Below are 13,134 nucleotides of genomic sequence, written 5' to 3'. Positions count from 1 at the left end.
CAATATTGGACGTTAATTAAATTACTGCGACATGTTTCTCATTTTAAAATAAAAATATTCAAAATTATCATGATAGTGATACAATTTTGTATGTTTGTTCGTTTGTTAGGAAATGTACGATATAATGGAGACAGGTATAGTTAAGTAAATTGCTATCTATTTAACAAAAACGACCGAAGATATAATATAATAAAATTGTCAAAATGTAATTTTTTACATTTTAGTATTCCTCTGGATTAGTAAACATTAGTGATGTATCAAAAGTGCATTTTTAAGGTTGTACGTTAAAATCGGTATCGTTTGTTGTGTCTTCAGGGTGTCTCAAAAGATCATATTGGTAAAAATTAACATTTTCTATTTTTATGAATTTTCACCGATCCGATAGAAATGTTATTTCTCCAAAAAGAAAAATACTTAGGGGCATTGGTACGTTGTATCGCTTTCAAGTGCAAGGTTCAGGAATTTGAAAGAAGGTAAGGTGAAAAAGGGACACGAGGGAACTTCTTTGAGAGATCGAATAATTTTTGCGATAATAAATGAAATATTTCTATTTTTACGAATTTCTGTCGATTTGAGTGCTTTGAAAAAAACTACAAAGAAGTATTGGTACATTGAATCGTCTTTACGTGGAAAGTTGAGGAATTTGGAAGAAGATAATGTGAGTGTAGATTCAAAAGGGACAAGAGGGAACACCCTTGGAGAGATCGAATAATTTTTGCGATAATAAATGAAATATTTCTATTTTTACGAATTTCTGTCGATTCGAGTGCTTTGAAAAAACACTACGAAGAAAGATATGTACATTCGATCATCTTTACATGGAAAGTTGAGGAATTTGGAAGAAGATAATGTGAGTGTAGGTTCAAAAGGGACACGAGGGAACCCCCCTGGAGAGATCGAATAATTTTTGCGATAATAAATGAAATATTTCTATTTTTACAAATTTCTATCGATTCGAATGCTTTGAAAAAACACTAAGAAGAAAGATATGTATATTCAATCGTCTTTACGTGGAAAGTTGAGGAATTTGGAAGAAGATAATGTGAGTGGAGGTTCAAAAGGGACACGAGGGAACCCCCTTGTTGAGATCGAATAATTTTTGCATTGATAAATGAAAATTTTCTATTTTTACGAATTTCTATCGATTCGAGTTCTTTGAAAAAAACTAAGCAGAAGCATTGGTACGTTCGATCATCTTTACATGGAAAGTTGAGGAATTTGGAAGAAGATAATGTGGAAGTAGGTTCAAAAGGGACACGAGGGAACCCCCTTGTTGAGATCGAATAATTTTTGCGATAATAAATGAAATATTTCTATTTTTACGAATTTCTATCGATTCGAGTGCTTGAAAAAAAAACTACGAAGAAAGATTGGTACATTCGATCGTCTTTACGTGGAAAGTTGAGGAATTTGGAGGAAGATAATGTGGAAGTAGGTTCAAAAGGGACACGAGGGAACACCCTTAAGAGGTCAAAAAGCGAGACAACAAAAAGGAACACGGACGTCCAGCTGCCCGGGCGGTCGTCGTTGTTTCTAATCTGCATAATGAGGAAACTTTTTAAATCTAATTTACGTCTATCAAGCATCCCCGTTCCCCTACCCCCCCTCCAACCCCTCGAGAGACACTTCTCCACGGATTACTCGCCGCGCGTCTTTCCACCATAAATCCCGGCGATTTATATTTACTAAAATCTTAATTTCCTCCGTTGCGCGGACTGTTACATAATTAAAAGCTAAGTTTTTCCATAAAGTAACTCGCCCTCTTCCCCCATTTCCCTTCGCGAAATCTCGCGGACACAATTTCAACGCTTCTTATTTTAACGTTCTCTCCGCGCGGCGTTTAAAGCGACGTGAATTTTTCTGGGATTAAAGGATTGTTTAAAAGGGAGCGCAACCGGAACGGCGTTCCTCGTTTAAAAATGAATCTTTTTAATGTCGAATGAACGTCAACGGCTCTGTTTTTAATTCAAGAATCTCACGATACGTTCAATCTTTAAACGTAAACACGGATTCCTTCTTCTCAGCGGACAGCTGTTTTCAAATTATGGTTACGCGATTCTATCGCAACGTGGATGGTAAGAATTTGTCGTGCAATAGAATCTAAAGAATATACGTTAAATGTTTAAGAAGCGTTCAGAATGAAATATCAATGAAATATCAATGAAATATTATTACGTCGATTTACGAAATGTATTCTGCGTTTTGTGTATATTTTCACGGTGTAACGTTAGGTAAGATTAATTCTGAAGGATTTAAAAGTAGTAATATATGTATATTTTTATATAATACTCGAAAGATAAACATTCTACCGTTTATTAAACATTACGAACACGAGGAATTTTTGTTTAAGAAAGTGCTCTAAAAATGAACGAGACGAACAACGAAAATGGAAGAAGCTTAAATTCTCGAGAGTGAAAAGTCGAACTTGCTCCTGATTTTGAATATTAGTCAAGATTGTTGAAACCTTAAGAAAACTTGTGATTTAATAGAGCAGTTATTTAAATTGTATTAAGCAGTGGTGTGTTGCATTAATGCAAACAGAAATTAATTAATTTCTGTTACTATTCACCGATACGAGTAATACCGTGAAGAAGGAGGTTCGTTTCAATTTATTTATTCGAGAAAAATAAATTTCTGACCGAAGAGAGAGAGATAGATATTAATCGGTGCATGGAAAAATACCGGATAGGGAAACTCGTCGTAAGGGGCCTCGAGGCAACTTGTTATAAACTTGTTGTAAGTGGCCATGGGGCAAATTGTCACGCGATACAACTCGCTCTGTATCGATTCACACGCGATGTTTCATTGTTTCGTGCGTAAATACGTGGTTTTCTTTTTTTCTAATATTTGAAACGGACTGGAAAATTTTCGGTTTGGAAAATCAAAAATTTTCGCTAGAAAGTAACGACGAAAGGAAAAGTATGCACACATGGTACACTTGTAAAAATTGAAATTGACGGGTGAATCGTTAAATAGTATTGGATTGTTCGGAAAGTCACTTTGTTTTCTTTTTAGTGAAAATGAAACACGATTTTTTCAGAGTGTGTAAATCATTTCATTAAATCGTACATTCTCCATTTTGGAAAACGAAATTACTCTCCGAACAACCTAATATTTCCAATTACTCCGTTAAACGTTTCTCTGCAATTTTTATTATTATCAAAGTCAGTTACTTTCTTCATAATCCTTTCCACAAAGATCACTTTCTACCTCGTGACAGTTTACTCCAATTCGTTATCTCGTACCTCATCGTATATATTTTAAAAAAGTAATTTATTTTCTACATAATCCCCTCTCCTCCCCTCACAATAAAAACTATCTCTACTTGGCGATATTTTATCCCAATTCGTGAATATTAACAAATAAATCTTCGATCTGAATCAAGTATACAAGTTCGTACAAATATCTGCTATTATTCCATACGTTACAATTTTTCTTATTATAAAAACACACGGTGTGATAAAAAGAAAACTACTAAAATCAGTATACAAACATATATACATATAAATAAAGAACCAATCCGATCGTAATAAAAAAAAAAGAATCGAATTCGAAATGTGATTATCCAAAAAGAAACAAATTTAACCAAAAACGATCGAACAACGTATATTTTAATCGACTGGAAAAAAAAACAAGAAACGAACACGACGAAAAATAGCAGCATATTCTCTTCTATATTGTTAATACCACTTATTCCGTGATTATTTGGAATCAATCGAATTCGAAATGTGATTATCCGAAAAGAAACAAATTTAACCAAAAACGATCAAACAACGTATATTCTAATCGATTGGAAAACACAAGAAGCGAACACGACGAAAAATAGCGGCATATTCTCTTCTATATTGTTAATACCACTTATTCCGTGATTATTTGGAGTCAATCGAATTCGAAATGTGATTATCCGAAAAGAAACAAATTTTTACCAAAAACGATCAAACAACGTATACTTTAATCGACTGGAAAAAAACACAAGAAGCGAACACGACGAAAAATAACGGCATATTCTCTTCTATATTGTTAGCACCACTTATTCCGTGATTATTTGGAGTGAAGCAACGAAGGTTAACGATAAAAAGCGATTCTTGGTCGGGTAGAGCGTAATCTGGCTCCTCGCAACATTCCGGTTTACGAGGCGATAGCGATAAAGCGATTTTCTGGCCGCGAAGGCTTTTCGCGGCGCCGTGAATGTTTAATGTGTAACCGCAAACAGCGATACTTACTAGCGGTTACGATGTGGTAAACGCACGGCTCGAGTTGTGTGCCCTGATCGTTCGTGCCCCAGCAGAGAAGCGTGCCGTAGTCCAGCTCCGTCATCGGTGTGTAAGAGACCTTCGAGATGGTACGATCGTTGACCACGTGCGCTTGGGGTATGTCGATTGCGTCCATCGTGCTATTGAACTTCCAGGTGAACGAGACGTCCGTTGGATTTGCTTCGAGCTCGCACGATATCGTCGCTGTTTCGTGCCTCGCCACGCCGAATGTCTTTACCTGGCCGTGGTGACAGACAGGAGCGACTGAAAGGAAACAAAAGAAAACCATTTGTTCAAACGTGATCCTTCCAATGGGAAACTATGCGTTATATTATGCAGATTCGTATTTCGGAGAGTTTGATAGTCTGTAGACTTGTTGCGAGTGGTTTGTCAATTTGTGTGGTATTTTTTACTTTGGTGTTGGATTTGTAAAATACATTCGTTAGAATCAATGAACATACATGGTGTGGTGGAGAAGAAACTGAACTTGGGTTTGGGGGAATTTCATCGAGCAATTTTTTTTTCTTTCAACGAAGTTCGAGATGAATGATAGAGTGTAAAGGTAACATGGTGGAATACGATGAGAAATTGAATCGTATTTGTAAAGAATTTATCGAAGTATTTGTAAAAATTGCACCGATTCACTTTCTCGTAACGAAGTTTGTGAATAATTAAAAAATAGTGCGATGGAATAAGACATGGGATTGTGTTCGTAAAAATTTGATCGATCAACCTCCTCGAAAGGTGATTCCAGAAGGATGATAGAATAAAATACACGTGTGATAAAAGAGACACTAGACAGTGTCTGTAAAACATTTATCAATAAAACTTTTCGAAACGAGGTTTGGGAAGAATCATGGTTTATAAAAATACACGGTGATGAAAAGAGAATCGGATTTGGGGGTTATAAAAATTGTATCGATCAACCGATGAAAATTTGATCTTCTCCTTTCGAAGTAGTCCTATTCTGTACGAAAGCAACGATCCCAATGTTGCTGTCGCGTTGCCTGGAACACTTTTTCGAAATCGTTCTCTGCTATCGTATCGAGCACCTGTTGCGATATCGATCTGTATTCTCATCACAGTGTCGATGTATCGTCCCTCGAGTTTCGATTTTATTTTTCGAAAGAGGAAAACTGCGTCTTCTTTATCGTTAAAAATGTCGACGACTCTTCTCTGGTCGAAGAGCTGAGAACACGTTCGAAATCTTCCATTACTGTGGTTCATAATCGTAATATAGGAAACATTGTTACCAGAAATTTAACGAATGGCAATTCGAAGATCGACAGAAACAATTTACCGAATTTCTCCAAATTGTTCACAAGTATACTTTTCACGTGATCTTTTTAAATTTCTCGTGGTCCTCGAGAGACTGAATTTTAAATATCGTCTGCGATAAATTTAATAAATTTTCTTCGAAAAAATTCGAAAAAATTCCCTGTGAAACTCGTACGATATTTAAAAACATATTTCTTTCTAGGTTCATTTTAGGTTTCTTTAATCGGAAACAATCTTGCTCTTTGAGTCGTCTTGAGTGCTCTTTAATTTCATTTCGCCTACGTAAGATATCCAGTTACAAATTTCCTTGTTGTAAAACATTTTTCGAATTTGAATGCTTCGTATTAAATACTAAGTATTTAAATACTTATCGAACAATACGTACCAATCCCGCGCAGGATTTATTAATACACCCGGGCAAGGAAATCTCATTGACTAGTCAAGTTACAGTTTCGGTCGAAAACTTGCGCGAGCATAGTTCAATTACTGTTCCTAACGAAGTTCCGAGCTTTTGATTAGGGTGTCGTACGCTTCGATGAAACAAAGAATATCCTGTGTCGTTAATTCTCTCGTCGACCCCCCGTTGTTTCGGGGTGATCCTAATCCCGAATGCCTATCCCCGGTTGTTCAAGTTTCCTCGGAGACAACAAGCCTTTGAATAGGGGATATGTAAGTCAAGCCTTTTGATCCACGACTTTGACGATGAGTGATCCACCGATATCTAATATTCGTACAGGACAAAGGTAACACGATTACGGAGCACTATCCATGATTAAGCATTAATGATACAATCGATGCTCGTGCGTCATTCCCAAGTCCTTGTCAACCGCAGCCTAGGTGGGATCGGATTTTACGGTAATACATAATACATAATATATAATACATGAGGCACATGCACGGGAAGCTATCTACACTCTCTGGGGGATAGTAACATCATCAGGGTGCATCTTTATTACTACCACGAACGGAGAATATTCGCAGAATTAACTTTGAAGGGGGGAAGTGCAACGTGTTTAGAAAGGCTCTTAATTAAACGCAGAAGCATCGATCGTCTCAGTTTCGTTATACTGTTCAACGCGTTCATTTTTCCGCAATGTATGTATTAATTGACGGAGTAATGTTCTCCAATACTTGCGATTTTATGTAAAAGTATAAGATAATTGATTTTGTAAAATTACATCAATAACATACATTTTTATTCCACGAAACATCCAAGTTTCGTTAGCTCTGGAATTACACACAGTGTCCCTTGTTTGGACGTAGTATGGGTCTTGTGATTTTATGTAAAAGTGATATGGATAATTGATTTTGTAAAATTACATCAATAACATACATTTTTATTCCACGAAACGTCCAAGTTTCGTTAGCTCTGGAATTACACACAGTGTCCCTTGTTTGGAGGTAGTATGGGTCTTTTCTGACCCGAGAGACATTTATTATACATAGCTCGATTATACCGATTCTAATTTTCGTTAGAAATTAAGGAAGGTACGATAAAGTAATGGAATTTTTGGTTTAAAATATTTAAGAATTTAATATTGAGAAATGTCGTGTGTGTTAAAAACGTGATGTGGAATTTAAGATACATTGTTTTGTAAAGGTAGTCGCGACCAGTTATTTCGACTGGTATGTTCAGTTGTAAAGAGCTATGTAGAACTTGTCGAGAAATTGAAGAGGTTGTAGTTTATCGTTATTCATCGAAACGACGCGAAAGCTTCGATTTTCTTGGTTTATTGTCACATGAGTGTTTACAGACGGAACACACGGTACCCGTTCATAATTATTCGAACGGCAGTGTTGTCGTAACTGAGTTAAGCCCACTGCCCTACTGAATGGAATTTGCAACTCGCTGACGCGCACAGTACCATAAAATCACACGCGCAGCACATAACCTCAAATCGGGACAGTGCAAGATCCACGAGTCTGATGAAACGTTCACTGAAATCTCCAAATAGACGTTGCGGCTCGCGTTGGTTCGCAACAGTGGCCCACACTGTATATATTTCAAGGTAATATTGCCTTGTAGGTTAACTTTAAGTTACTGCAATATTTTTTATGCAATTTACATCGTGAGTTGGTTCTATTGTAACTTTCTAGATCGCGTTGTGAACAGCAGAATGTGAATACTTCGCTATCTAATCAATCTTTTCAATTCTCCGCCCATCTCGTAATTTTACAATTAAATCATCGATTGGAATTAGTATCGGGTTGTTCGAAAAGTCATTTCGTGTTTTTTTTTTTTTTTGGGAAAAACGAAACACGATTTCTTTAGAGTGTATAAACATTTGATTAAATTACACGTTCTCTACTTTGGAAAACGAAACGACTTTTCGAAGAATAAAAAATTTTCCGTATCTCGAGGAAAATATCTCAAATGTATTTTTCTGTTCTTTCTCTCTCAGCTAGGAAACTAAATTGTACTTGACTTAGAGTACAATCTTTGCTGTTAGAGAATGCAGGTTGAATTTTTGCGAGGATTTTTTCGACCTCGTTTTCGTCTTCCTTTTTCTTTAACTTGTTGAAAAACGAACGTATTTTCCATATTCTACCGTTAATGTTACATTTACGAACATAACCTAAAACCGATTCATCCATCAATACTCGTTTCCATTTCCATTGTAAAACGTCGGTGAAATTTTCACGCGAGTGTACACCGAATGCTTCGACCTCGTTTTCGTGTTCGTCTCTTCCCACGAGAAACGAACTAAACAAATTTTCCTTCGCACCGTAAACGAACGTTACGTTCCCGAACACGACAACGTAAAAATTAATTCATTGACCAGCGTTTCCATAAAAATATGCAACCTCGAGTAAATCTTTAACGCGGTGTACCTTCACTCGACGCGCGTACGTTTCTTATCGCGAAACACGATCGTTGTTCTTGTCTCACCGCGTTGTACAGGGTTGTTCGAATATCATTGCAAGCGAATTGGATACTCCTCAACGTCATCATCGTCGATCACTCGCGAAACTTGTCTGCGTTACTCACGAAACTTTTCTGCGTTATTTACGAAACGTCTCTGTACACGAGTGGATACCAGTCACGTGTAAGTCGCGGTTGACGAAAGTTGTTCACGGTGCCGGATATATCGCTAAGAATTTTCCAAGTGATCCGATCAATGAAAGGTCAGCCCTCGTTTCTCCGTTCTGTCTCCGTTGGACCATCCTTGTCCCTTAGGCGGCGGCCGGGGCTCTCTATGTACCTACACGTTCTTTTACTTTCCGCTTCTACGTACAAAGTATTATTGAATTTCTAGGCGAACCGAGGGAGACTTCCGTCCCGAGGTCGCGCGAAGATCTTTCCTCGGGTTCCACCGAGTGTCTCCTTTTCCTTCGGGTGTCGTGCAACGTTCTAGCTGAATGTCAATTGTGGAAACTGTTGTGTACAACGATCGACGTGGCTTATCATCGGGCACGAGAACGGATCGATCATCTAAATAGCCCGTGACAATAGTGATTTCATTCGTCACGGTAACGTTATTTGCAATAAAAATCACGAGTCCGGTAAGTTACTTGAATTTTTCGAATTATCATTCGAATTATCGATCGTTCACTGGATCGTAATTAGTTCTGTCAATTTTCTTTTTTTTTTCGTATTTTCTGTACGTTGTACTTTCCTATGAAAAGAATTGGAAATTAAGTAACGAGTAAAATTGTAACAGAGACGTAGAGAAGATAGAGAAAGTTTTTTGTGTAATTGACAGAGGTGTAATATCTTTCCAGGTAAATATTGAGGATCGAGTACGAAATGTACAAGTTTGCGTTGGAAATACAAAGAAATTTATTTTCTGTATGATTAACAGAGAGTAGTTAAGATTACATCGAGTGTCCAACGAATAAGGTTGCCTCGGAAATGTAGAAAAGCTGGAGAAAAAGTATACCAAACTTTTTCTTTTTTACACGTGTTGCAGCGCGAGTTACATTCCGTGTAACTTTGATCATTTATATCTTCGCAATTATCGAGTATCTACGTTTAAAAGTTTTCTACGTTATCGTCCAGCAAACGCGCGTTAAGATCGAAGGGGGACAGGTCAGGCCCTTTCCTATTCAACACAGATTCATTCTCTGAAGTGTGGATACGTACTTCTGAGTCACTCTTATGATATACGACTCACTGAGTCACTTTTATGATATACGACTCACTGAGTCACTTATGATATACGAGTCACTGAGTCACTTTTATGATATACGACTCATTGAGTCACTCTTATGATATACGAGTCACTGAGTGACTTATGATATACGAGTTACTGAGTCACTCTTATGATATACGGCTCATTGAGTCACTTTTATGATATACGAGTCACTGAGTCACTCTTATGATATACGAGTCACTGAGTCAACTATGATATACAAATCACTAATTCACTCTTATGATATACGACTCACTAATTCACTCTTATGATGTACGACTCACTGAGTCACTTTTATGATATACAACTCACTGAGTCACTCTTATGATACACGAATCACTGACTCACTTTTATGATATACGAGTCAGTGAGTAATTTATGATATACGAATCACTAAGTCACTCTTATGATATACGAGTCACTGAGTCATTTATGATATACAAATCACTAATTCACTCTTATGATATACGAGTCACTGAGTCACTCTTGTGATATACGACTCACTGAGTCACTTTTATGATATACGAGTTACTGAGTCACTCTTATGATATACAAGTTACTGAGTCACTCTTATGATATACGAGTCACTAAGTCACTCTTATGATATACGACTCACTGAGTCACTCTTATGATATACAAGTCACTGACTCACTTATACTGAGTCACTCTTATAATATTACGTTCGGTATATACAACGAGGAAACACGAAAGTCTCGTGAGAATTTCTTTCTCCATTTTCCTCGTTATTGAGTTTCCAAGTCGTCGCGAGGGGAGTAGGGCAGGGGTAGGGTATACGTCCAGATCGTTCAAAGCATTCTGTGTCATCGCGCGCCAGGTATCCCCATTTTTCTTCGGTGCAATGTTGTTACGATCGCGAAACGCCGACATATTGCCGGTGTACGTCCGCGAATTCACGATGACCATTCCGGAAGCTCCTATCGATTGCCAGCTCCACTGACAATAACGAATTAATGTCTGTCCATTAAGCATTAATGACGCATTGCCTATGGCCCGCTACGTGCCAAGTGTCTCTGCTAACTATCGGAGCGATTTATGTTGCCCGAATGCATAATTCAGTCGTCAGTGGCACAATATTATTGCAAAGGGATGGGCGAAGTCGTGTACGAAATGGTGAACCGGAACGTGTTCGTTGGTGAATTTTCAATCGTCGATGAACTGTCCAAAATCGTCCAATTGTTCGTTATTGACGATTGGACACTGTCGAGTGATCTTTTCCGAACAATTTTTTAGTATTTTTCTTTCGTATGTTGCGCGCGGGAACTATCATTTCGTACGTACTCGAGATTACAACGTGGTCTCGATTTCTCGAAAATTACCAGACAGAAAAATGACAGATTAGATTCCGATTATCAGCCCGTACGTTAAACGAGGTAACCGTCTCGGTGTTCCGGCGAGGTATAATGAAATTTCGAGACCGGTGTTATTGATTACCCCTAAAATCCCGCAAAGATTGATGAAAATCTCCGAAAGCCATTAGCGTTGAAAGTTAACCGAAAACTCGATCGCTACGTCGATTACGGATTTCATTAAAAAAATTCTTCCAGGAATACGAGGTTAGACGACGATCAAAGGGCCCTAGCGAAAGTTCATCGCGGTGATTAACATTTTCAGCGGTTTGCCCCGGGGGCACAGTAAGTTATCAGCAGGTTACGTGCATGCACACATCGGATGCATTATGGATGCTTGTGACTCGGTATGATGCATGAACGTCGATGCATCGCCAACGTTTAATCAGATACATTAATTCACCATTAATGGATATCGCTTGGTAAAGTGTTTCGTCCAAGATTAAGGATACCGTCGATCGATGGTTCCTAGTTTGGATTTATGTGACGATGTGCTCGGTTTCTTCGACGTGTCTGCGTTAGAATTTAGAATTGAAAGCTTTGAAAGAATGTTAGGCCAACGAGAGCATCTTTTCAGTCTCGACTTCTTTCGAAAATATACCATTGTACTCAAAGTAAATTTCTTTGCAGCAATTGTCGCCAAATCGGTAAATTTCGGGTTAAACGTTTTATTTCGAAGCGTATATTTATGTGTACATTTATTTTTCTTCGCGAAATAAATTATTCGACATCGCGTGGAAAATTTATACCTACTCCACCACGTGGAAAATTTAAAACCTATTTTCTACCACGTGGTGAAGTTAAACAACAACCCACTCTACTCCACCGTGTGGAATAATATCCTATTAAACCACGTGTGTATCCTCTATTTCGGAAAAAGATCCTGCTCGCAGTTGCCACGACGAGGTGGAAAATTGCCGACAATTAGCTCCGTGGAAGAGATTGGGGGGTGGTACCATCGCGGAGATATCGAGACGCTTGTTACACGACACGGTGGTGGTGGTGGGGGTAGAGAACTGGTAAGTTTAATCGACGCGCAAAGGTACGAAACTACAGGAAAGTACATACGTGCGCGGAATTCGCGGCGCGAAGGGACGCGTTTTCCACGGGGTGTTCGAGAGGCTCCGAACGCGGCGCATACGCAAACACGTGCAGGCATAAGTGAACAGGCACAACCGAGCCGAGGATCATTGAATTCCACACCCCCGGCCGTATTTTCCTGGAGTGTCGACGATTACCATAATACATCCCATTTTCTCGACGCGTGCACGCGGAAATTCTTTTAAGTGATACCCTCTCCTCCCCCTCCCCTTCTACCTCTTCTTCTCCACCCCCTCTTACACTTTCTCCATTCTCACACGTTCCGGTTCGTGGATCCGCGCCACGTTGGCTGCAACCGATCCACGCGAAACTACATTCGTATCGGGGCTCGCTCGGCGCGGAAATCGAAAGGTTAATGAGCGCCAACGCGACTAACACAATGATCTTCTCGTGAAACCGTGCGCGCACTGTTCGCGACGCTCGTGTTTCGATCCCCTTTTTTCTCTTCTTTTTTTCTTCTTTCTCTTTTCCTTCTTCCGATCGTTTTCACGGCGTGGGAAAGCAGCCTCTCTTTTTCCCGGTGACCCGAGCGCAACCCGCGCGATTTTCGCGAAAGATTTCAATTAATTCCGGTCGCTCGAGAACGTGCTCAGCGTTGAACAAACAAACGATCGTCGTCGACGCTGGAATAATAATATCTCGGACGGAAATTCCGTGAAACTCGGCACGGGGAGTTTAATAATCTTCGGATCGGTAACGCGATTGTCGGATAATTAGGTCGAAAGGCATTTCAGGAACATTGAGAAACACTACACTACTGTGGAGGGGGGATTGCATTTTTTGCAGAGAGTTTTTTTTCTCTTGTTTCATTCTTTAACGGGAGGAATACGGAAGAATTAATTCTTTCGGATTATTTTAATTGTTGGAATTTTAGTGACATTTCCGGATTTAATGCGTAATGGATTTTATTATTATAGGGGGATATCTAGAGGATGTGATGATGGAGTAAAGAAGACACAAGCGAGATAGGAAAAGGAGAGACGAGATTTCATATCCCAGGCT

At 38.8% G+C, this 13,134-nt stretch overlaps 1 protein-coding gene across 4 annotated transcripts in view; it reads right to left on the bottom strand.

The window, feature by feature from the left end:
• Positions 1-13,134, bottom strand: part of LOC143145813 (nephrin) — a 586,636-nt gene that overhangs the window by 37,185 nt on the left and 536,317 nt on the right. For all 4 annotated transcript variants that reach the window (XM_076309561.1, XM_076309562.1, XM_076309564.1 and 1 more), the window contains exon 10: positions 4,224-4,517. In XM_076309561.1, coding sequence (XP_076165676.1) covers positions 4,224-4,517 — 294 coding nt within the window. The remainder of the gene's footprint in view (positions 1-4,223; positions 4,518-13,134) is intronic.

This window comes from Ptiloglossa arizonensis, chromosome 4 (assembly GCF_051014685.1).
Source record: "Ptiloglossa arizonensis isolate GNS036 chromosome 4, iyPtiAriz1_principal, whole genome shotgun sequence".
NCBI classification, from domain to species: domain Eukaryota; kingdom Metazoa; phylum Arthropoda; class Insecta; order Hymenoptera; family Colletidae; genus Ptiloglossa; species Ptiloglossa arizonensis.
Note: the sequence above shows the minus strand (reverse complement) of the source record. Positions and strands in the feature narration are given on the sequence as shown.